The 25796-nt window shown below is 54.0% G+C and overlaps 2 protein-coding genes across 3 annotated transcripts in view; one reads left to right on the top strand and one right to left on the bottom strand.

The window, feature by feature from the left end:
* The first annotated feature begins 5053 nt into the window (after nt 1–5053).
* CREB3L1 (cAMP responsive element binding protein 3 like 1) overlaps nt 5054–25796 on the top strand; it is a 37098-nt gene continuing 16355 nt past the window's right edge. The window contains exon 1 of one of the 2 annotated variants that reach the window (XM_086341371.1): nt 5054–5114. In XM_086341371.1, the coding sequence (XP_086197497.1) occupies nt 5100–5114 (15 nt within the window). In that variant the 5' untranslated portion in view covers nt 5054–5099. Of the gene's footprint in view, nt 5115–5586; nt 6170–25796 lie in introns of those variants that run through there. The other variant, XM_086341370.1, reaches the window with a different exon arrangement.
* Nucleotides 20273–21872, bottom strand: LOC147358513 (uncharacterized). The gene has a single exon (XM_086341372.1). It carries the CDS (start codon nt 21753–21755, stop codon nt 20679–20681), a length of 1077 nt encoding a protein of 358 aa, XP_086197498.1. The 5' UTR covers nt 21756–21872; the 3' UTR covers nt 20273–20678.

Raw genomic sequence — 25796 nt, forward strand, 5'->3', positions numbered from 1 at the left:
ATGGACACGCACAGAGGGGTGGGCCCGCTCCTCCGTGTGAACGGCCGCTCTCTCCTCCCGAGGACCGTACATGCGCAAAGGATGGCAGGAGCACCACGTGCAGGCCCACACCTCCAGACGCGGGATCACCCGCCCCGCGGCGGTCACACCACCGTGGGCAGCACACTCAGCCTCTCGCCAAATCGATGTCCGGAAAACACACGGGCTCCTCACTCACAAGGCCCATATTTCCTTTCTGGGCAGAAGGAGACAGAATCATAGCGGTTCAGAGCCGGTAGGATGGAATTTGAGAGACTATTCGGTCCAAAACCCTCCTCTGACTGGGAAGAATCTGAGGCCCTGGCTTAACCTGGACGGCGATCAGTCCCTGCTGAACTGAACCGTGCCTGGTGGCATTTTCGCAAAGCCTTTGGTTTAAACTCCCAGCGCTGCCTCTCCAGTTCCCCGTGACGAGCCATTCAGCCTCAGCAGGCTTGGAGGCTGGGACACCGAGGCTCTACACGGGGCGGAGTAGGGGTACTTGGCAAGGGCAGTATGTCATTGGCCAAGTCAAGCCTCTGGCTTTCCAGGCTTCTGCCCTTTCTCTGAGATCCACCGTCCCAGCTCTGTCAGCCCCCGGTGAAGCACGAGTGGCAGCGGAGCATCCCCGACGACACGATGGCTCCCTGAGGCCAAAGACTAGCCTTTCGATTTTTCTCCCTTGACTTTACACTTGGGAGAGAGAGCAGGATGCAGGACGATATGCCTGAGTGTACGTCCTGGGGGCTGGAGCCAGCAGCCTGGGTGACAGAGGCATCTGGAAGCCCAGTGGGTGCAGGTGATTCGAGGTAGAAGAAAGAAGGGGGAGATCAGAGCAGGACCCTGAGCAGAGCAGGAAGCGGGTGGAGCCGTTCCCCAGGCCGCGGGGCGGACGCTGGGCCAAGAAGGGGCGGGCCTGCCTGTCGTCGTGGGATGGGACAGCGGAGAGAAATTCAGGGAAAGACAAGCTAAAATAATTACCAGGAAAAGGAGCTGGAAGGGAGACAAGTGTTTTCTTAGTCCTTAAGGAACTTCAGTCTTCAGAGAATTTGGAGAGGGGGAAAAAATTCTATCTTTAAGGCCGTTCTCCAAGGTAGGGTGGCCGGTGACTCACTGGCCGCTGAGGAAGGCCCTCCCCTCCGCGCCTGCCTCTCCCTAGTGAGCAAACCCAGTTCATCTGGGGTGAGTGGAAAGGGCCCCGGGTGAGGAGCCCAGAGGCCCGGATTTCAGTCCTATCTCTGTCTCACTGAAGCTGGCTGACCTAAGGAAAGCCTCCGAGGCCTCGAGGGCTTGGTTTCCTGCAAAATAAAGGACTGGTTAAGTCTGGTGAACTCTCTGAGCCTCCTTTTCTCATCTGCAGACTGGGGATGATAATAATATCCTGTTTCATCGAATCTAAGATGTTATAATCCTACGATTTGCCATTTGTTTGGCACCGTACATTAAGAAGGAAAAAAAAAAAACACTGTCCATTCAAGCATAACATGCTCCCAATTGTAAGACACTTTCTGATTTCAGAGATGTTTAAATGTGTTTCTCAGAATCAGTGAATACGATATTCATCTCCCCAGCGTGTTCCAAGAATTAAACGAGATAATACAAGTCAAAGTATTTAGTGCCTGGCACAAAGCAAATTCTCAACACCAGTTAGGTATTTTACGGTTTCCGGTGGAGCCGGGAAGGAACCGCAGGCCAAGATGATGGAGAGCTGGGGGTCTGAGGCACACCTCCACCCTCCTGGCAGGGTGCCACCCCAGGGACTCCACTTCCACCCCAGCAGGAGGTACAGAGGGGGCAGTCATGTGGCCCCTATGAGGGAGCCACAAGAGAACAAAGGGCCCCCATCTGTGCCCCGGAAGTCAGCCTAATCTCCAGGATGAATATGCTTTCATTTCTCAGAAGTTCCTGGTACAGTGTGCCAAAGCGTTTTTCCCTTTACAATCCAGGCAAACAAGGCAGGTTTACTTTGGGCAACCTTCTCACCACCACCCAGGGCCTGCCTGCCAAATGTAAACACCCAGCCTTGCACCCTCCTCGAGGCTCCAGGGCCAAAGCCTGGAAAATCAGAGCACTGGGCCTCCTAAGGAGGCAGGCCCTTCACCCCATCTCCCCCTACTCTCTACCATTCCTGGCCTGCTAAGGACACATCTGGAAAGTGCTTGGAGAAGACAGGACCCTAGGCATCAAGAATACCTCTCCCATTTGACAGATGTGAAAACTGAGACCCAGAGAAGGGCAGTGACTCTCTAAGGGTGTCAAAGTGTGGCAGTGCCCAGCCAGGCCCCCTACCCTCACACACTCGCATGCACACACACACACACACACACGCGCGCATGCACATGGACACACACCTTTCCTGCTCACAGCTCAACCTGGCAGATAGCTCTCTCTCCACCTGACCTACAGTGTCTGGGACAGGCAGGAAGCTTATCTCTGAACCTCTCTCCTGTGCGTCACTGCCTGGGTTGGGGCATCTTTATGCATTACGCTTCACAGCTGGAGCTGCTGCAGACAACACCAACCGGATGTTGCTGAGCCCACAACCGGAGGGGCTATGGTCTGTGAGCTTTTCCTGACCTGGAGCGTTTGGGGATGTTTGAAACACCAATCTGGGCCTCCTTTCCCCACCCCTTCAGATGTACAGAAGGGGCCTGAGATGTCTGGGTTGTGGGATCAGGCCTGGCCTCAGGACAGGCCTGGAGGAAGCAGACCCTCCCAGCTGGTCAGAGCCCAGACTGTAGACCCGGTGAGCTGTCTAGTCTTCTTTTCTGGAAAATCTTTAAGAGATATAGATAACGGGGTCTTCACTGGCGGCCTAGCGCTTAAGAATCTGTGCTCCCACTGCAGGAGTGCAGGTTCAATCCTTGGTTGAGGAACTAAGATCCCTCATGCCCTGCGGTATGGGAAAAAAAAGGAGTAGATACAGAGGGGATGGCTGCTATAGAAGGCTTCAGGTGGGCCCTTGGATCTCAACAGGCATAGTTCTTTTTTACCACTTGAACAGTGTCAGTGTATATGTGCATATAGCCTCGGGATTTCACATTCATCTTCTCTCTCCCTTGTCACTGCCTGCCCCTCCCAGTCCTTCTCTTGCTTTCTCTTCTACTTGCTGTTCCCTCTATCTGGAATGCTTTTCCCTCCATTTTGCCCCAGAAATAACTTCAGTTCTCAGTTCACACATCACTTCTTCAAAAAAGCCTTCCTTACACTCCATCATACCACACTTATTTCCTTCACAGTCCTATCACTATCTGAAATGAACTATTTATTTATTTGTGTGCCCATTCCTTCCTCATTCACTCTAGAATATAAGTTCTGAATCACCACTGTACGCCAGGGCCAGGTCTAGGGACTGTTCACAGGTGCTCAATAACACCTGTAGGATGTGTGAAGAAACCCCCTGCCATCCTCACCTTGGCTGGGGACGTGCTAGGCTCTGCACCACCCATTCCTCTTCCCACTCTTCTCTCCTCCCCCCAGAAATTCTCCTGGGAGCTCCCCGCTTCTCAGACTCCACAGGAGGTGCCAGAACCAGAGTGTCTCCCCAGGATTATTTTCAATGGTGTCCTGGGGTGTTCACCTGGGTAAGAATCAGGAAAGAGAGGACATTCTAATCTTATTTATCTAAAACTATATAATCTTCCCCATCACTTAAGTGGTGCCTGTGTCTCTAATTACAGAGCAGGCTGGGAGGAACACAGGCACAATTTCCAGCCAACCTCAGGCAGAGGGGCACTTTTGCTCCTCCTGGGAGCCTGCAGAGACTCCAGCTCAGGAGCCAGGACTCCAGACACCTGTAGTCACAAAATCGCCCACCATGGACTGGCTTGTCCACCTAGCCAGAGATCACAACCTTTGCCCCCCTCCCCACGAAGGGTCAGTCAAATTCTCAGTGTCTGACTGCTCCCCAGTTGGCCAGATGTGACACACCTAGGGAAAACACCCACAGTCTCAGCACCCTCCTTCTACTTGCCACTGTTTAGAGAGTGAACTGATTTCTTTCTGGCCCAGCCTAACTTTCAGAGGGCTTCCCTGTTGGCTCAGTGGTCAAGAATCTGCCTGCAATGCTGGAGATGTGGGTTCAACCTCTGGGTCAGGAAGATCCCCAGGAAGAGGACATGGCAACCAACTCCAGTGCTCTTGCCTGGAGAATCCTGTGGACAGAGAAGCCTATACAGTCCACAGGGTCACAAAGAGTCAAACACAACAGAAGCGACTTAGCACATAGCACAGCTTCTCAGAGTTGCATTGCTGGTGAACTGGTCCCCAGAGCATGGGCTGTATTCCCAGTTTCTTAGGAACAAACTCTCCAGGAGGTCCAGGAGCTAATAGTCATATGACAATCTGGAGGGTCAGAACTTCATTCTCCAGAACTATGTCAACTGGATCAGGAGATGGGCAGAAAGCCACATGCCTCCCAGCCTACCCCAGGCAAGCAAACAGCTGCTATCTCAGCCTAGGTGTGCCCTTTCCCCACCTTGGCACTGAGAGAGCAATCTGGGTGACATCCCTGGCTTAACTGCAATGACATCTCCGCTTCTTAAAGGCCTTTTGGTTCCTGAGCTAATTAAAAGCTCCAAACAAGGAGGACACACTTAATCCTATTAATGACTTCTGGGCAGGAACCATGAGCCCAGCCCTCTGAGGGAGTGACTTTCTGGCCATATCCATTTGCTCAGGTGCCTGGTGATTGTTTATCAGCCCTTTCAAGAGATTAAGCTGTACTCTGGAGCGAGTCACTTAGATAATGGATCCAGGGGGCCTGGGAGTGTCCCGTGACCACGGAGCATGCAGCCAGCCCACATCTTGGCTCACACAGACTACATGGTCACTATTCTCCAACTTCTAGCTCTTCAGAACCATTAGGGGTACTTGATGAGAAGAGGGGTCCTTACCTCATCTCTCCTGCCACCCCCACCCCCCCACCCCACCCCACCCCACCCCACCCCACCCCACCCCACCCCACCCCGTACCCCCCACCCCCCCCACCCCCGCCAATAACTTTCACGCACAGGAAAGTCGGATACAGTCTTTGCCCTAGGGATCTGAGTCCAGAGGGGTCAGAGATACCGGAGCAAACAATGACTATCAAGGAGGTAAGCACACCATATCCTGTGAATGTATAGCAATGGTAACTGCTTCAGTCTGGGGTCAGGGAAGGCTTCTTGGAGGAGGAGACCTGAAAATCCCCCCATTGAGAGGAGATTTGTGGAGGGGCCTGTGAGATGGAATTCCCTGACTTTGGACTTGGTTCAGACTCCTGCATAAGCCTAGAGGAACAGAAATAACTCAGCTCCCTCGTGAACTTAATGGAGTGTGGTTGGCAAAGCCTTAAGAAGCTGAGGTTCAAAGAACATGGTTACTGGAGCTAGGAAATATTTGCTTCAAGCCCCTACCTCGAGCAAGAGATTTGCAAGGCTAGCTCGCAGCTGTCTCTTTAAAGGAGTAGGGAAATGATTGCCTAGACCACACCCCCTCCTCATTAATATGAAATTATCGTGAATATTGATGTGGGAGGCGTGGCGCCTCGGCCAGCTGGGCTAACCAGCCCGGGGTTCCCGGCTTCGCAGAGAGGAAAAGTGACAGAAGCCGTGCAGAGGGAGACGCAGAGAGAGCGGAGCGCCCGGCAGCCACCCAGTCTCAGGGGGGAGCGCTCAGCTCCCCCGCCCCCGGCTCCCACCCTGTCCGGGGGGCTCCTCAAGCCCTCAGCCCCACTCCCGGGCTCCCCATGGAAGCCAGCTGTGCCCCGGCAGGAGCCAGCGGAGGAGGAGTCGGCTAGATGCCCACGGTGCCCACGGTGCGCCCGGGGCCCCTGAGCGCAGCCCGCTCTGCGCCGCTGCCCTAAAGGCCTCCGCGCCCCCCGCGCCCCCGACCCGGGGCCGCGCAGCCTCTGCCCGCCCCTCCCCCGGGGCTTCGCCCGGGACCTGCCCGCTCCCCCCTCCCACCCCGCCCGCTTGCCAACGCTCGGGCCGGAGCTCTGGGCCGGGCGCGCCGCCGCCCTGGAGTGAGGGGAAGCCCAGCCGTAGGGGGGTCTCCGGAGCCGGCCGCGATGGACGCCGTCTTGGAGCCCTTCCCGGCCGACAGGCTGTTTCCCGGATCCAGCTTCCTGGACTTGGGGGATCTGAACGAGTCGGATTTCCTCAACAATGCGGTAAGATGAAGGGTCTGGGCTTCGCCTTCCACCACTCCTTACGCCTCTTCGCGGTGCACCTGGGGCCTCCAGAAGAACGGGACTGTATACATCACAGGGCAGAAGTGGGGGGGAGGGAGGCTCGGCGCTGGGTCCCCTTGAGAGACACGTACTTCGGGCTCTGAGATTCGGTGACCCGATCCCTCGACACTTCCCTGGAACCCCGAACCTGGACCGGAGCCTCCGAGCTTGCGCCAGTCCGCGCTCCTCCGGGGGGCTCCGGTCCGTGTGGATACACTGGCCTCGGCCTTCCAGGGGAAGGGAACTCGTCGAGGAGTCGGGGCCATCCGATCCCCGAATATGAGCTCAAGAGACACGGATTCTGCCCCTGCCCCAGTTCTCCTAGTCGTCCTCCAGCCCCGAGCCCGGGGTTCCGGGGCCAGATTGGACACAAAGTGGTGGCGCCCTTTCCTGCGCCCCCTTTAGGACCTCGGTGGCTCTGCCTCTGGCTCTCCGCTGGGGGGCGCACAGGGGAGTGTTCGAAGGGCCAGAGACCAGACGCCCATGGGGGCGGGGGGTGGGCCAGAGCCAGACCCCGATTTTGAGCCAGACTCGGAAATTCAGGGGTGCTGCCGTGCCTGCCCCCCAGGAAATCAGGCCAGAGATTTCCCCCAGGGAAGGACCTGACCCCCAACTGGTCGGGGGCAGCACAGGGTGATCGCTCAGGAGGAGGGAGGTTTTTCTCTGGGTCTGTTTCTCAGCCCCTCGAGTCTCTCTCCTTGCGGCTTGTAACTATCCGTGTCTCCGGGCTTATGCTTCTCTTCTGTTCCCCGCGCCCACCCCCGGTAAAGAAACGTGGCTTCTTTCTTCTTCCCTCCCTCCTTCTCTCGGGCTCAGCCTTAAGGCTCTGGGATTGGGGGTGGGGTGGGAGATGGGCTCTGTAAGGGGAGAAAGCATTGGGGTTCAGAAGGGCCTGCAGAGTTGAAACGTGGACAGCTTGAGGGTTCTGAGGGGATCCCCACCCCAGGCAGTGAACTGCCTCTCTCTCTCTCATGCACTCAGTAATCATCTCAAGGGTCTCTATTTGCTGACCTCTAACTCCTGGGAGTACTATGAATTTGGCAGACAAGAGTCAAGTGCACACAGATTTAAGGGATTGGGCATCTTGGACTTCCACCTAAACTGTCCCATGCTGCTGATGGGTAAACAAGCCCAAAGACAGGAACGCGAGTCAGGGAGGCATGGAGTGAGAGGTCCCCTGGTCCTCCATTAGGCAGCAGATCCAGGTCACCCTGCTGTCTGAGGAAGGTCCCGGGTTCCAGCCAGAGAAAGCACACTTCTGCAGACAAGGAGGAGGGGAGAGAGCTTGACCTGGTAGCAGGGAGACCGGAGTTCTAGTCCCGCCTCTGCTTCTGCTTCTCCCTGGGAGCCTGGGCTGTGGTTTCCCGCCTGCGCCTGTTTCTTCGTTTACAATACATGGAGAGGTTGGATCAGTCTTTACAAGGATGCTGTGGCCCAGGGATCTGGGGTTCCACGCACTCCTCCTGAAGCTGGTGACAGACACTGGTCAGAGGGAGGGGGGCTTGCTGGAGCGCATGCCTTTGTTGGTGGAGCCCCCTGTGAGGTTCCCTGAGCCCGCAGCAGCTCCTATTTGGGCTTTCTTCTGAATGAACTCTGCTGCCTACAGCCTCCTGCTGCGGCTGCATTGAGCCTTGTGTCCCCCAGCTGCTCATCTGGGCCTTGGTCCAGCGCAGGAAAGGGTGCGTGATTGTGATCAGACAGTGATATCCAGTACTGGGCCTGGGGAGGAAAAACTCTGCTGAGGGAGCTCCTTATCTCAGGCCCAAGCAAAGCCAGGTGAGGCAGGGGGAGAGGAAAGAATTTCTAAGAGGAAAGAAAGCTCCTGGGATGGGAATCAGGAAACTGGGTTCTAGCTGTGCTTCTGCTGCCAGCCAGCTGGGCAGTTTAGACAAGTGACTTTTCCTCCTGTGGGCCTTGGATTCTTTATCTGAAACATGGAGCTATAGAGGGCTTTCCCGTAGTGTTATTATAGAGATTTAGTGAGAAAATTGAAGATTAATGTAGGATGATGCCTGCCAGGTAAGTTTCCATAGGTAGCATGCTCTGGAGATTAATGGAGATGAATGTAAGGACTACTCCGATAGGAGTTGCTGTGTGCCCCTGAGCAAGTTACCTTCCTTTTCTGGTGCCTCCCTTTAGATATCTAAGATCCCTCCCAGTTGGGAACCCATTCCAACCTCATCCCCAACTCCCTTTTCTTTCTGCATAAGGATAGGAAAGTGTTTCCAGGGTTAAAGATGGGAATGAGTGAGGTCTGTGTGCTTCTCAGTCTGGAAGATGGAGGGTAGGTTATTCACTATCCTTAAAAATCCAGATAAAGGCCATGAAGTCACAGTAGAAACCATATATGCTCTATTACTCTATTAAAAAGGCAAAACATCAAAAAGGATGTTCACCCTGAGCACATGTGTAAGAAATATGCATGCTCTTAGAGACAGGAGAATGAGTTTCATACTCTGCATAAGTCTTGTGTGCTTGGGGGTGGCCAGGGGTGCTGTATTTTTCCTTCTATGAGGACATCTTTATCCTGTGGCAATCTAGTCTATGTGATTCTCAGAGACATCCCTGGAAAGGAGCTCCCTTTCCTGCCCAGTGAGGGGGCTTCTCCTCCCATCCCCTCCCCACTCTCCCACAGTTCCTGATGTCTACCACTCCCCCCAACTACAGCCCTCTTCCCTGGGACCCCTCAACCCCTGGGCAGGTAGGAGAGAGGGCCTGGTGTTCAGAAAACTGGGATAAAGGACCAGAGGGAGAACAGGTCACGTCCCCAGAGAGACATACGTCCTCTGGCTCAGGGGAAAGGATGACTCTGGTTTCTCTAGAGGGAAATGGCTCTGGATCCCAGAGAAGCCCCACAGCTGGGAGGGTGTGGGGAGGAGGGGAAGGCGGAAGAAGAGTTCTGTTGTCTCCGAGGGGCGCAGCAGGAAGCTGCAAGGATGTTTGCCCAGCACACTCATTCACCTCCCTGCAGCTGGGGAGGCCAGGTGTGGGAATGACTGGGACCAGGGACCAGGCCTGGAGAAGAGGGGTGTGAGAGCTAAGGCTGATCATTGTCCCCAGGCCCCCTAGCCTGGCTTCTCCTGTGCTAAGCAGGGCCGCTACCATCACCACCCCAGCCTTTGGGGGATTTAGGGATATTAGAGAAGTATGTGCATTTGGGTGTTTCTTTGTCTGTGTGTGGGCCTTTAACAGCCCTTGAAAGAGGAGGGGTGTGTGTGTGTGTGTTTCTCTTTAAATTTTCACCAACAGGAAAGAGGATCCAAGGAGGAAAGAACTCTAGTCTCCAAATAGAATCTACTAGAAAAAAACTAATAGAGAAAAGCTAATGGAGGAGCCCAAATCTCAGAACCCCCATTCAGGAAGGGAGATCACTCCAGACACCTCCTCTTCTTCCAAAATGCTGAGTTTGTTGTGGGCAGCTTTGTATTTTGTTTTCGCTCCCCCTCCGCCCAGCTAGGATGTGAGCTCCTTGAGGGCAGGTGTTTATCTGTCTTGTTCATTGCTGTATCCCCCCAGTGCCTAGGGCAGTGCTTGGCACAAAGGAGGTTTCAACCAACCACTGCTGATGAATGAAAGGGAACCCAGGCCAGGCCGCACGTTCTTTAGGGAAGAGTAAAAAGGATGCTCATCTCCTCCCAGCCATCAGGGTCCTGTGGCCCATGCTGTCTCTGAAATTCAGGAAGATTTCCAATAAATTATCATTGCCTTGAATCATCCCTACCCTCGGTGCAGACTGCCATAGCCCCTGGTCTAGGATGGTCTCCAGCTGACTGATCCACAGCATATTTGAACTTGTGGCTTAGGCCTCACCCTTGAGCATGGGTTAGCTCCAAGGCTTCCATCTTCCCCCGTTGCCCATTGTTCAGGTTGCTCTGGGACACCTGGATCCACACTCACCCAGCTTAAAACTAAATCTTTTCTAGTCCTGCCCTAGGGCCTATGTACATGCTATTCCTGACCTCTAGAATGCTTGCTCCATCTCATCTTCCTCAGTTCAGACGTCACCTTGTTAGAGAAGCCTTTCCAACCACCTTAAGTGACTCCCTCCATCATTTTGTTTCAGTTCTTTGTGGCTGTTGTTGGCCATATTGCATGGCTTGCAGGATCTCACTTCTCTGACCAGGGATTGAACCCATGGCCCCTGCAGCGGAAGTGTGGAGTCAGCCACTGGACCGCCAGGGAAGTCCTTGTTTCAGCCCTTTGATTTCTTCATAGCCTATATCCCAGCTTACAGTTATCAGCTTATTGTCCATTTCCTCTGTGAGTAAGCAAGTTCCCTGAGAACAGAGACCATGTCAGTTGTGTTCATCGCCATAAACCTAGCACAGTACCATGGCACAAAATAGGCACTTAATACAGTAAAACTCTGCCGTGAGACAATAAGCCGAGTGCAGGAATTTTCAATCATGTAAAATGTGGAGTTATGTTATTGTGGGATCAATGAAAAGTAGTACTTTTCAGATGGTCTGTACTATCACAAAAAAACACAAAAGTAAAGATGTGAAACCTCAGTACATGCAGCAGACCAAACTAAGGACATTCTAAAGGAGCACAAGGCAGCCACTTCTTTACCTGCCCACAAAGATAAGAGTTTTGCCCACCTTTATTTGAGGTGGGCCCCAGGTATAGGCCAGAAGCCAAGTCTGGGTCCTGTTGCAGTGTACTTTGCTCCATTTCAAGGGTTTACTGTATTCGTAGAGAAAATGACTGCAGATCAAGGCAGTCCTTGTAAGGGAAGGGGAGACAGTTTTCGTAAAGACAGGCCTGAGTGTTCAGGACGTGTACTGATAATTCCAGAGGGGGCCCTGGATTCTCGGGTCCTGGCCTGGCCAGCCCTGAGGGTAACGGGGATACTGGATCCCACAAAAATGCTGTCTATGCCCCGTTCTGCTGTGAGGGCCCTCCGGCTTCCCTGGCCTGGCCGGGAATTTGCTTGGTTATTCTTCAATACACACATCCCATCCTTTAACAACTGGGAACCAAATGAGCGCCAGTGCTGGTCACCGTGAAGAGTGACCTCCAGCCACTCACGACCGAGTGAGAGAGACAGACATGGATGTTGACAGAGTGGCACGGATGCCACAAGGGAGCAGGGCACCAAGGGAGCCGAGGAGGCGCCCCCAGCTGGGCTGCTGGTCTTGGAAGACTCAGAGGAGATGGCCTCCACTCCCTCCCTCTCCAATACCCCATCCCCTGTTGGCAAAGGAGTTATCAGGAGGCATTTCAGCAGGGAGGACTGGGGCTGTGTCCATTTTACTGAGCCTGGTATACGGGCATTATTGTCCCTTGTGAAGATGAGAAAACCAACACTTACAGAGGAGAGGAGATCTAAATGCTCTTCTCAGGGCAGGGTCCCATTGGGTCAAGGGGGAGAAAGCCCTGTCTTCTCTACCATTCTTGTTCTGATTTGAACTTTGCCTTCTAGGGCAAGGAACGTTTGAGATTGCAGATAGCAGAGGGGCCTCGCCTTCACCCTCACCTACTCCTATCTTTAGGGCACTGTGGATGCCTAGAGCCTTAAGGGCAGAGCCAACACATTGCCTGGCCTGTGAGAGGAGAGACCCCACGTCCCTTCCCCTACGTTCTCTTCATCCTCACTCCCTGGCCTACCTGGGATCTTGGAGCTTTGCTCTCTGCAGCCCCCAGGACTCCCCAGGAGGGTCTGGCTGGCCACTGTACCAGGACAGGGAAAGATGAAGGGCACCCCACTTTGTGTATTCCCCTCCCCCATATGGTGTTTCTCCTGCAAGTCCTGGTCCCAAGTCCTCTCAGAGCATCCCTCTGTGGGACATGGCTTGCCCTTGAACCTCCCTCAAGAAACCAGCTCCAGAAGCCAGAGAACAGGCTGTTCTTCTGGCTGGCTCGGCACTCCTGGGGGCAGGATGGAGGAGGAAGGTCTGGGTGGAGTTAAGTCAAGACCACGAGCATTGCTCTGGCTAGAACACGATGTAATCCACTTCAGCAGGCAGAGTAGGTAGTAGAACCCTGGAGCAGGACTGGGGAGAAGGTAGGCTTGAGGATGTCTGGTTCAGGGGAAGCTGGGAGGGCGGGCAAGATACAGCCCAGATCTCTGACCGTGAGAGAAAACAGATCAAAGGGGATATCCCTGGAATGTCAAAGATCCCGAAACTTACAACCTGGACACAGCATGTCATCCGAGAGGCCAGCTTCATGGCTGGAGCAATACTGGGCTTCCCTGCTGCCGGGTTCAGTGTGCCTCGTCCCGCAGCTCTTGCAGGACAGAGCCCTCGCTGCAGCTGCCCTGACCCTTTGGTTCTGGGCCCAGGAGCCGCTTCACCCATCACAGAGCGGCTGACACATCTGGGCTGGGCTGTGTGGTCCGACCAAACAGCTGGACAGCAGCAGCAGCTGTCCCCCACTTCCCCCTTCCAAAAGAATAACAGAAATGAAAGCAACAGTGGAGAAAGGCAGGCTCTTCAGGCCCGCATGGAGAGCCAGGAGGCAGTTTGCTTTGCTTTTCCCTTTAATGCTCATTTACTTATTTTTGGCTGTGCTAGGTTTTCACTGAGGCGTGCAGGCTTACACTAGTTGGGGCGAGCAGGGACTCCTCTATTGTTGCAGAGCGTCGGCTCTAGGAGGGCAGGTTCAGTAGTTGGGACGCAGGGGCTTAGTTGCCCCACAGTGTGTGGGATGCTCCCCTCCCAAGCCCGGGCCAGGGATTGAACGTTTGCCCTCCGCATTGACAGGTGGATTCTTACCCACCGGACCACCAGGGAAGCCCCTGGCAGGCAGTTTTAAAGCAGCAATTGAGGGGACTTGCCAGGGAGGCAGGCAGGGCTAAGCCTTCCCCGTGTGCTCCCCTCTGCGGAACGTCCCCCCTGCTCCTCACCTCATCGCCCCAGCTCACTGTGTGACCTCGGGCAAGTCCCTTCCCCTTTCCGGGCCTCAGTTTGCTTGTTGCTGAACTGGACTGAGAGTTCTTGAGGGGAGGGCAATTATTTTTGTCTACTCCCTAGTCATGGCCACAGTGATTGAGTGCTCAGGAGATGTTTATTTATTAAATAGATGGAAGGAAGAAGTGAGAAGGGGTGACGGATGAACAAGGGGGTGGGTGGGTAATGGAAGAAAGGGTACTTCCACACGTCCAGCTTTGATGGTACTTCAGGTGGCTTTTGTTTATTTATCAAGTAGTGAATCTTCACCTAAATCCCACATATGCCTTTTACTCTATCATGGACCTTTTCTTTCTGTTTTTTTCCAAGTTTCATTGACATATACTTGATTTACAATGTTGTGTTAGTTTCGAGTTTATAGCCAAGTGAATCACTTATACATACATATATATATCCATTCTTTTTCAGATTCTTTTCCCATATGGGTTATTAGAGAATATTGAGTAAAGTTCCCTATGCTACACAGTAGGTCCTTGTTAGATCTACTTGATATACAGTAGTGTGTGTATGAATCCCAATCTCCTAATTATGGTGGCCTTTTCTATATGAAATATGTCACGCACATAAGAGAATATATATATACGCATATATATGAATTACAAAGTGTAATAAAATGGACACCTAGGCACTCACTACTAGCTCAAGAAATTGACCTAGGTCTCAATATCCTGGGATCTCAAAGTTGCATGAGTTGGAAAAGTTGAGCTGCAGACTCTAAATCCACACTCCACTCTGGGCAGATCCTGGATAGGAACTCTCCTGAGACCTGGTGCCTATTCCCAGACCCCACCTAACCTGACAGCAAGTCCCAGGTCAGACGGCAGATACCTCAGAAGCCCTGGGAAGCCAAGCCATACCCGAGGTGGGTGGGGTGGCCACTAGTGGTCGATTTTAGCCCTGCCCAGACCTGGGAGCAAACTGTGGCTCTCACCGCTCGTCATCTGGGTCAGTTTGGACGGCGCCTTAACCTCTCTGAGCTTATTTTCCTCATCCATAAAGGAAAGATGACTGTAGCACACAGGGTTCTTAAGAACTCAGTCAGATAACTCTTGCAGAGTCTAGCACAGCGCACGGCACATGGCAAGCCCCCTATAAACAAAACAGTAGTTGTTTCTGGTGTTTTTATCCTGATTGTCATTGTCAGAAAGGCAGGTCCCCAGCACCGGACAGCCCTTGGAGGAATGTCCCAGCTTCATCCCTTTGCCGATCCCTAACCATGGGGGTTTTATTTGCCTGTCTGTTTGACCTCTCTGAAGCTGAAAAGCTGTCTTCTTTGGGTAAAAGCAGAAGACCCCAGGCCCTTTCTTAGGGCTCTGTCTTCCAGGACATCAGGAGAGGGATGGCCAGGGGTGGGCAAACCCGGAAACCCGGGTGAAGACCCAGTGCATGGAATGGGGGCCCATATTTTGTGTCTGGCCCCGTACTAGGTGGGACTGGGGCGGCAGAAAAATCCACCACTCCTTCTACACCCAGTGTTGTCACGTGTCCTTAAGAGCACAAGCTCTGCAGCCAGAGCTTAGGTTCAAATCCTGGCTCAACCACTCGCTTACTCTCACTTCTCTGTGCCTCAGTTTCCTCAACTGTTAAATGGCAGTACTGATAGTACTTACCTGGTCTTCTGAAATTTGGATCAGGTACTGCATGGAAGGAGCTAGAACAGCTGTTGTTCAGTCTCTAAGTTTATCCAACCCATTGCGACCCGACGAACTGCAGCATACCAGGCTTCCCTGTCCTTCCCTATCTCCCAGAGTTTGCTCAGACTCATGTCCGTTAAGTTGGTGATGCCATCCAACCATCTCATCCTCTGTCACCCCCTTCTCCTTTTGCCTTCCATCTTTCCCAGCATCAGGGTCTTTTCCAATGAGTTGGCTTTTCACATCAAGTGTCCAAAGTACTGGAGCTTCAGTACCTGGCATATAAATATCAACTATCATTATTATTATTAGGTATACTATATGCCAGGCCTATGTGAAGCCCTGCAGTGGGTTCAGGATAAAATCCATCCTGTATCTGACCTTCAAGGTGGTTAAAGTTTAGAAGGAGAGATGGGCCCCATTGTGGATAATTAGAGTTCAAGGCATGATATTAACCAGTGACCTAACCGTCTATGAGTGCTACACTGAAGATGGATAGGATTCTTCCAGCTGGATGATCAAGGAAGGCTTCCTGGGGGAAGCAGCACCAAGTTGGACCTTAAAAGATGATAGGAGTTAGAATGAGGAGATAAAGGGTAAAGGCCTCCCAGGTACAGGGAATGATACAAGCAAAAAGCCCTGCAGCCATGGAGCTTCTAGCCTGTTTAAGGAGCCATCCAACTAGGCTGGAGGGAAAGGAAAGATGAGGCATTCCAGCTACAGTGGGAAGTTGAGATCAATCTGTAACAGACCTTGAATGCTGTGCTTAGGAACTGGGAGTGTTTTCAGCTGGCAGAAGGGGGCCAACGCAAGTTTTCAAACAGAGTTCTGAGCTGGACAGGGTGGTGGTCCCAGCTGTCCTGAACTGTCTCAGTGCTAGGAGGTCTAGCGTCCATTAGGATAACCCAGCTATCTGCCTGTCTGCATGAACAGGGCCTCTCCCACCAGACAGACAGCACCGTGGGCCCTCTCTGTGCCCAGAGCAGGCCGAGGCAGCAGCAGACCCCAGGGCCCTTCTCTCCTCTGATCTCTACCCCCTGCCCTGATGTGACTCGCACACTGGCCAAGAGCACCAGTTCCCTGCTGACTGCCTCATCCCCAGCACTCAGGGCCAGGCTGACCTGGGGAGGCCCAAGGCAGCTCCACCCTTGCAGAGATACAAGCTGTCCTAGCTCTGATCTGAACCATGTCCTGCCTCCTGGCCCAGCCCCAAGACCTTAAGGGGGTTCCCTTACCCCCACATTACAATTCAAGACCCTCCACTATCAGACCAAGTGTGTCCTTATTGACCTTGAAGGAACCTAGAAGGATCTGAGCCCTCCCTCTGAGCCCAGCCCAGCTTGGCACCTCCTCTCCTTGGCCCTCCCACCAATCAGCTGGGACAAGATACCCCTTCCATCACCCTCCCAGAGAGGAGGATCAACCCTGCCCTCTACCACCCCAAAGGCTTCACCCCTCTCTCTCCCAGGGCTGCAAATCAGTTCCACATTTGGGATCTGGCAGGCATTATCTGCTCAGAACTTTCCCCTCCCAGTTAGCTCAGTCTTCCATCTCCCCACCATCGGTCATGGTCAGCCCATGGGGTGTGCAGAAGGGGAAGGGCTTTTTAAAAATTTTTTGGCCTTTGGCAACCCCTTCAGAGGCCTGAGAGGGAGCTGGACTGAGGCAAGGTACCAGAGGGACAGTGGACGCGAGGTTCTCCCGGGGAGAGATGAAAGAGGAAGGGCAGGGGTTGGGCAGAGGCAGAGCTTGAGCAAGCAGATGAGGGGCTGAGGGGCTGGGGGTAGTGAGGGAAGGACCGAGGTAGTTCCCAGCTCAGCACATTCCTGAGACATCTGGACGTGCTGGAAGGGCCCCAGCTGGCCTGATGGCTGTGGCTCCAGCTTCCCCACTCTGTGATGTCAGGACCCAGCGTTTCCCCCTCCTCTCAGAGTCCCACTGGCCTAGGGTCCACCTCGGGGCCGCGTGCTGGACCTCTCACCCCCAGGGAGCAAGAAAGAAACCCTTGGGGCAGTGGAGTCAGAGGAGGGCCTGGCCTGAGGCAGGAGGCAGACATTAAAGACCCAGGGCTTTGCCCAAGCAACTGACTCAAGGAGATTCCTCCTCTGGGCTGATGATGCCTGCCCCTCCCTTCTCCTTGGAGGGGAGATGGAGACAGGGTGGAGACTCTGGGAACAGCTGCATACCTGGGGCGATGTGGTCCTGGGCAAGTCCATTCCCTTTCTGACTCTCCGTTTCCCTCTCCGTAATAATAACAATAATAATAACTACATTTGAAGGGAGCCTTCTCTGTATCCTGCACTGCACAAAGCACTTGGCAAGTGTGACCTCATTTGACCCTCACAGCAACCTCACCAGTGCTGGGGTAGGTATAAATACTCCTAGTTTATAGCTGAGACAGAGGCTCAAAGAGGTTAAGTAATTTGCCCAAGGCTACACAGCAGGCAGCAGAGCTGGGATTAGAACAGGGTCTGTCCGCTCATAACCATTAAACTCCATCGCCTCCACAAGGAAAAGGGGATGGACGTGATGATGCCAGAATTCCTTTCAACTCTTAAGATTGTAATGATTTCTTTTGGCTATCGTGGAGCTCTTCGAGAAGGGCAGGGGCAGGCATTAGTCACACACTGGGTGGGGGAAGGAGAGCAGAGGCCGCTGGCTTTGAAGCATCAGATGGGTCAGGCATCTTTGGAGGTTCCTCCTCCAGAGAAGTCCAACCCCCTCAGAGTCACAGCCCGATCCCCAGCCGAGCCCAGGGGTCCCACACCTTCCCTGAAGGAAGGGAGTAAATAAGGAGAGAGAGAATGCAACTTCTTCCAAAAATAAAACCTGAGGACAACTCAGACAGGCCGGGACCGCTGAGGAAGCCAGAGGCCAAACGCTGAGTGCACAGAGGAGAGGGAAGAGGCCAAGGGAATTCCAGCCAGAGCCCGGTGGCAGGCTCCGGCCCAAAAGGGCCTTCCAGCTGGCCAGGGGCCGGGAGAGCAGCCCAGCCGGCTGGCCACTGGGCTCCATTTATACTCTTGGGCCTGGCCTAAGTCTGGGGACAGTGCCTCCAGCGCTGAGTTGGGGGCTGTGTTCCCCGGGGACCCGGTCTGGCTGGGGCTTAAGAGAGCAAAGCCTTGGGAAGGAACAACCCGGAGAATGGGTACAATGGGCCCCACTAGGGAGGAGCTGAGGGAAGGTGTCCAGACACATGGAAACTCTGCCTGGAGCAGGAGCAAGCTGGCATCAGAGCGGAATTCAGGGCAGTTCATTCCTGGAGGCTCAGCTGCAGAAAAAAACGCCTCCGTCCCTTTGCTCCCTGGCTCTTTCCTTCATTCACCCACTCGCTCAGTCAGTCACTCGGCAAACAGCTGAGCACCTGTGATGTGCTGGGACTGGTGCTAGACTTTGGAGACACAGATGAGGATTGGACACAGCAAGACCCAGAGGTGACACGGCTGGATCATTTCAAGCGACACTAAGGAGCTTCTCAACTAACCTAAGAGCCAAAGGGAGTCATTAGTGGACAGTGAGCAAGGAAGTCGCATCGTCATATTTATGTTAGAACATCCCTCTTGATGCAAGGTGGAGACTGTTCGAGAGACAGAGCAGAGTTCAAGCCTTGAACCTACCTTCAGAAATGGGTGGTCACACTGCTAGTCAGGAAGCCTTCTGTGAACAGGAACTGGGCTTAGTTCATCTCTGTGTCCGCAGGGCTGGTGCACAGTAGGTCCTCAGTAAACCCTGAACAAATGCATAAATGATGAATAAGTGGCAGGCGGGAACACTCACCACTACACTAACGAAGATAAATGATGAATAGATGGATGGGATTAGACGCCCTGATTCTCCCGCAGTCTCCAGTGCCAGTCCTGGCACTTAGTCTCCAGTGTCCTGAGCTGTCCCGCAGGGATCCTCTGGCCATTGCCTGTGGACCAACATCTCCAGCAGCCAGACCATGGGCTTCTGTGCCCTCAGTGGTGCCAGTCACAGCTAATCCCAGCCCTGGGCGGCGGCACTAACTGCCATCGCTTCCTCCTGCCCAGACAGTACCTGGCACCCGCCCCAGGGTTGGGCCACAGCACATGGGCCGCCTGGTTAGGAGATGCCAGGGGCTGGCTGGGAACCTGCCGGCCAGCTCCCCACTTTCCTGAGGGCCCCGTGGCCTGGCCAGGGATGGGCTCACAAAGTCAGGAGGGGGAGTTGGAGAGCCTAACAGGACAGGGGGAGCTGGAGAGACCGTGGCCCATTCTCTGCACAGTGGCAGCCCGTGGTGGGTACCAGCTGCCCTTCCCTCTCCCCCCTTCCTTTCTCTAGCACACAGGCACAGAAAAGCTCGTTCCCCATGCGGCGCCCTCTCCCAGCCCCAGGCCAGCCCAGGAATCCCAAGGCTCCCTCACTGGGGGGTCACATGACTCAGGCGTGTGGCTTGGCACAGTCGGCATTCGGTTCTGTGGTGGTGTGAGATGTTGTATGTGTTCCTGTAAGAATGTGCATGAGCACGTCTGTGACCGTGACTGGGGTGACCACACGTGTGTGTGTGCGCGCATGGGAGTCTATGTCTGTCTGATCACATATGAGGAGTGTGTCCTTGTTGGTTCTTAGTGGCTGCCGGTGTCAGCCTGTGTGAGCCCAGAGAGGGTATGTGTATTGATCCAACAGCACCTGTGCCGTGCTGTATAGAGAGCAGTCTGAATGTGTCTACGGGTAGGGATCTCGGGCTGCGTGGTCAGGGAGGTGGGGTTTCCCTGTGTAAGAAGGAACCTCACAGCCCACATCTGTGTAGCATGTGCACACGCGTACACGCATGCGTGCACGCGCACACACACACACACACACACACACGGAAGCGTTTCTGCTTATTTGGACTTGGGCTCTGTGGTGAAGAGTTCGTTCGGTAGGGGGAAAATATGAAACCTCAGCAGCTGCCTTCCCGGGGCCTGTGGGGAATGGGGGATGAGAGTGAGGTTGGAGCTTGGAACAATGTGCTTCCCTTCACCCCCCATACCCTGCCAGGAAGGCTCAGGGAGGGGCTGGCTCCAGGGATGAGGAAAACCAGCTCCATCCCTTCATGATCCCCAGAGAGGCCAGGGCAGAGGAAAGAGCCCACTTTCTGAGGACTAGTCCACTTCACCCTGTGCCTGCCATCCCTGCCTTAATAGGAACACAGGGGAAACAGGCCTGGACAGAAGGCACCACCTGCGCCTGCCCAGATCTCAGAGCACAGCTGGATCTTGAACTGGGGTCTCCTGAGTCTGAGTCCAGGGCAGCCTTCCAGTCTAGCTCTGGGAGGATGCCTGGGTCTCACCTGCAGCCCCCTCCCCTCAAATGACTGGATGAATGTGTGCTAGTCGCTCGGTCACCAGGCTCCTCTGTCCATGGAATTTCCCAGACAAGAATATTGGAGTAGGCTGTCATTTCCTCCTCCAAGGGGTCTTCACGAATCAGGGATCGAACCGGAGTCTCTTGCACAGCAAGCAGACTGGTTACTGTCTGAGCCATCAGGGAAGTCAAATGACTGGAGAGTGATGCTAAAAGGCTGGGAGGGCCTGTTTGATAACTGTGTACCCAGGGGCCCACCTCCCTTCCCCAAGCCCCTCCCTGTTCTCTCTTGACCCTACCCCCACCCCACCCCCACACAGGGCACAACAGTGACTCAGACTGGTGGCCCCTCAGCTTGAAATAGGGGCAATTTTCTAGTGACCACGAGGCAAGTAACCGTCCGGGAATGTATGAGGGGGGTAGCCTGCGGGGGAGGGGAAGGGCTCTCCTCCCGTCTCTCAGCAGAGCTCACTCTCTCGGAAGGAATGTCCGGGCTCGGCATTCCCCGCCGCCCCCCCCTCCCCCCAATCCTTATCCCACAGCTCAGCCTGGACCCACTCCGGTCTCCTCCCTCCTTTCCCCAAACAGACTGCATCAGCCTGGACCCGGGGAGGGGCAGAAGCCCGTGATGGGGGCGCAGCCACGCCGACGTTCTAGGGGGCCTGAGAGAAGGGGGCGCTCTGAGGCTGCGGCAGCTTGAGTGGGGGAGACTCCTTTCCCATACACATCCTCAGCGGACAGCCGCGCCCCCAGAGCTTTCCCCTCGCTCTGCATCGACTCTCTAGAAGGAATTCGAGCTGGGGAACCGAGAGGAACCTCAGACGGCGCTATTACCGCCCCAGGAGTGTCTCGCCTCCCACCTCTCCCAGGGAAAGAGACCCCGCTCCCATCAGTGAGCCCCAAGCTAGGATGACTCCAGGAGGGAAAGAAGGAGCTGGAAGAGCCGCGAAGGAAGTTAAGAGTTGGGATCCAGCCTCCCTTTTTCGAGCTGGAGATGTCCGAGGAGACCCCCTCCGTCTTCACTTCCCCGTGCGGGGCTGAGGCCAGGCCAACTGATAAGGGACTCGGCACCGTAGGACTGCCAGGCCCATGGGCAAGCTCAGATGGGCCGTCTCTGCCTCTGCCCCAGGTGCAGGCAGGGACGCAAGACCAGACCCAATCCATACACTCCGCCCTTATCATCCCCGCGCCAACCGCGGAGGCCGAGGACCCTCCCAGGCAAAAGGCCAGGTTCTCCTCCCACCTCCTTGCCGCCGCTCCAGCGGCAGGCCTCGCGCAGCCTCCTCCCATTGGCCCAGACCTCCGCAGATCCGGCCAATGAGCAGGCTGGATTCCGGCACGGGGCGGCCCCCCGCGCACCCGCGTTAACTTCCCTTGGGCCAACGCTGGGCAGGCAGGTCCTGGTCCTTCTTTAATCTTAAAGGGCCGGCTGCTGAGACCCGGTCTCGGGAGGAGATGCTGCCTACGGGGAGGGGTGTGCGGGACCTCGAGCCCCGAGAGCTCGGGACCTCGCCTCCAAGAGAGTGGAACCGGCGCCGGCTGCGCGTGGCCGCCGAGAGGGAGCTTATGTTGGCAAGACTCTTGGAAAAAGTCTTTTAACAAGGAGGGAAACAAATCATAATATTTCCTTCTCTGGCTTCCCACCCTGGTTGCTTGGAAAGGCACCCCCATAAGAACGCTCACCCCCAGTAGAACTCGGTACCCCTCAGAACAGTAGGTAGGATCCTGCCTCCCACCCCTGTCGTGTCTGAAACCTGAACTTTCTGTGTGTGAACTGGAGGACGAGCTGGTTGTAGTTTTTTGGGGGGTAGGGAGGCGGGACAAGGAGTCTTGCTGGAGCTTAGGAGGCCTGAGATCTCCAGAGGGGGCCGTCTGGGGTTTGGGGTGGGGAAGGTGGTTACAGAGGAAGAGAAGAGGTCAAGAAGAAGTTGCTCCGCTATTCCTGTGCAGCCCCAGAGCTGTTGGTAACCCCTCCCTCAACATCACGGCCTCACTATGTGATGGTCATAGGTCCCTCTCTGGACCTTAGCTTCCTCATTAGCAAGTGGGAGGGGGGGCGTGGACCATGGGTTTTCTCAGGGCCCTTCTGCCTCTAAATTGATGGTGTAAACCATAACTGGCTGAGAGGCCAGGCATCAGATAGAAATAGGGGTGATGGGACATGCCCACCGTCGCCACCGGAGGTCCACCCAGCACACAGGGAAGTCCTGAGCAAGGAAGCCCTGGTTCTCTAAGTGTCCCCTGCCCCCTCCACTGCCTGACCCTTGGCCGCCCTCCCTTCCACTTGGCTCCCCCTCTGGAAGCTCTGTCCGGCTGGGCCTTGGCTGCTGTCTCCAGCAGGTGGGTGGGGGCCACTCACAAAGTGGGGCCAACTGAGCTCCCTCAGCAGGTTCCCTATGGGCACCCCATAAGGGGTCTCTGAGAAGGACTGGCTTATCTGCATGGAGCTGAATCCTTGAGGGACCCTGGCCCAGACTGGAGGAAGCCTCTCTCCTCTCCCAGGCCCCGGAAATGGGCTTGGCAAACCCTTATCGCCTGAGACGCAGCTGCTGAAGAAATACCTTAGCAGCTGACTCACTGGGCTCCTCACAGCCCTCTCCCACTGGGCCCCACATCAGGCCTTTGAGAGACCCTGAGAGAAAGAGAAGGAAAGAGAGAGAGAGGGCGCCCCCAGCTGGGCTGGCCCAGACCCCGCCAGAGGTGCGGCCCGCACCGTCCAGCCTGTGACTGTGTGTTTGGGGGGCCTGGTGGACGGCCTTCGGCTGGGATCGTTATTATTCTTAGAGACTTGTTCAGCCTCTGACGTCCAGGTACTACCTCACCCCAGGCATTGATGGATCATTGACACACTGGTGGTGTTGCCCTCTGGGGTACAAGGCCCTGTCCCTCCACCAAGAGTTGAGTGTCTGTCCTGGGCCAGGGGCTGGGACCCAGCAGGTGAACAAGTGCAGACCCTAGCTCAGGGAGTTCACAGTCCAGCAGACGAGCAATTCCTGACCAGGGGAAAGGCCGGTGCCACTGGGGAAGGACTGGGTGGTGGCGGGTTGTGGACCCTTCACTGCCTTCCTTGGCTCCCTGGGCCTCAGTTTCCCTATCTGCCAAATGTAGATATGCAACTTCCTTGTCTCTTTGGATAGTTGTGAGGATTATATAAGACGGTGCCTATGAAAGCACTTTGGAAAGTTAACATCACAAGACAAATGCAGGCTAGTGATCTTAAGTTCTGACAAGCTGGGGAGAGGTGAGAGTGCTTAAGTCAATGGATTTGTGAACTCATTTTATCCTGGATTCTCTGATTTGGGGGGGAGGACCAAACCACCTCCCTGCATTGGCTCCAGGCTCAGTTCACCTCAGGCCCAGGGTTAGGCTTTTCGTAAAACAGCAATTATTGAGCACCCACTGCATACGAGGCCCTGTTCTCAGTGTTATAGGTCTACTGTGCAGGTGTATTTGTATGTTATTTGGATACATGTGTTTCATGCATTTCCTCACTTTATCCTCATAATCCTATGAGGGTAGCATTAAGCACCTAATGCATATTTGATCCTCATAACAACACTATGAGGTTGGAACTATTATTTTCCCCATTACAGATGAGGAAACTGAGGCCTAGAAAAGTGAATTAACTTAGCAAGGAGTGAGCTAAAAGTCTTGAGCCCCTGAATCTTATTCTTACACCAAGGGCTTTTCTGATCATCCCTTCCAGACTAGGACAAGTGCCAATTATTCCAGGCCAGAAAGCTTCTTACCCATTCACCAGCTTGGACCCCCAGGGTCAGAAGCAAAACCCCAGCAAATTCATTCAGTCAGTGAAAAACGAATGAACAGGAGGCTTCCCTGTGGTTAAGACTCTATGGCTGCCATTGCAGGTGGGGGCAGAGGGGTGGGTTCGATCCCTGACTGGGGAACTAAGATCCCACGTGCAGCCCAGAGCGGCCAAAAAAAGAAAAATGAAGAACACTAACGTGTCCTTACATATTTATAATTTGCTGCAGTCCATGGGGTCGCTAAGAGTCAGACATGACTGAGACATTCACTTTCACTTTTCACTTTCATACATTGGAGAAGGAAGTGGCAACCCATTCCAGTGTTCTTGCCTGGAGAATCCCAGGGACAGGGGAGCCTGGTGGGATGCCGTCCGTGGGGTCACACAGAGTTGGACACGACTGAAGTGACTTAGCAGCAGCAGCAGCAGAGAGAAAAAACAAGAACTTCCTATGTACCAGCTGCTGCTGGATGCTTTATTAATAAGAGGTTTGTTGAGTAATTACTATGTACCAGGAACTATTCTAAGTGCTTTACATATATTAACTTGTTTAATCCTCACAATAACCTTAGCAGATAAGAACTATTATCACCCCCACTGTACAAAGGAGGAAATGAAGCATAGAAACATTGATCAACTTTCCTAGGATCACGGAGACCAGTATTTTTCAGACTATTTTGTTTCTGAGAAATATATTTTACATCCTTCTCATGAACATACACACACCCATAACTGAGATAAAAATTTACCACGTATTTAACTTCCCTATGTGCAGCCACCCTGGTATTTTTCTAATCTATTTTGTTCTGTTTTCTTTTTCCTTAAATTCTGGTCATGACCTGCTTCACAACCCACTACTGAGTCACCCCCTGCAGTCTGAACGGCATTGAGTCATAGCGAGGTCAGGGCCAGGATTCAAACCAAGTGATATGGCCCTGGGGCCTGATCTCTTGGCAGAAAGAATGTCTGGGAAAACGGAAACACTGGAGGCATGAGGACAAGTGAGGACCCTACCGATGAGGGGAGCAGCTGTTCAGTCACTCAGTTGTGTCCGACTCTGTGATCCCAAGGACTGCAGCTCACCAGGCTCCTCTGTCCTCCACTATCTCCCAGAGTTTGCTCAAACTCATATCCATTGAGGGGAGCAGAGTCCTCGATAATCTCCCCACCTTGCATTCCAGCAAAAGAGAATAGAATACAAAAGTCACTGATAACGCCTTCGGAATGCAAACTTGCTGGCGGAGGTAGAGTTATTCTTTAGTACTTAGTTCCTTAGTCTTCTTGTGACAGAAGTAGGGTGGGCTGAGAAGCAGGCTTGGGCAATCTAAGCGATTTGACCAAGGTCACAGGGCCAGAATTATAGCCGTGTGTCCTATCGCTTGGATTCTTTCACACCATCCAGGGCACAACCTTGAGGATACCGCCAGAGAGGTTGGGGACGTCAGTGGAGGTGGTGGTGACGGTAATGTGCTGATGCAGTAACAGTAGAGATAGAAAGGATGATAGTTGGGGGACTTACCTGGTAGTCCAGCGGCTAAGATTACCCCGAGCTCCCAATGCAGGGGGCCAGGTTCAATTCCTGGTCAGGGAATTAGATCCCTCATGCTGCAACTGTGGGATCCTGGCCACCTGGGTTCACGTCCCAGTCTGAGGTACACGCTTTCGGTGGGAAGAGTGATGGGGAGGTTGCAGGTGTCGACTAAAAAAGATGCACAACAGGAGAGTTGGGAGTTAAGTTTTATTTGGGGGCAAAATGAGGACTGTAGCCCAGGAGACAGCACCTCAGACAGTTCTGAGAAACTGCTCCAAAGAGGATGTGGGGGAAGATCAATGCATATGATTCTGGTGAAGGGGGCGTTCCCACTTAACTTACAAAAGGTGTTCTGCTAGTCATGAGGAGCTGATGTCACCAATGAAGAGATTTAGTGCTTGTCTAGATATGAGGA

The sequence above is a fragment of the Bos grunniens genome, chromosome 15, assembly GCF_055505025.1.
Source record: "Bos grunniens cultivar Pamir isolate PY7600 chromosome 15, Bosgru_T2T1.0, whole genome shotgun sequence".
In the NCBI taxonomy this organism is placed as follows: Eukaryota; Metazoa; Chordata; class Mammalia; order Artiodactyla; family Bovidae; genus Bos; species Bos grunniens.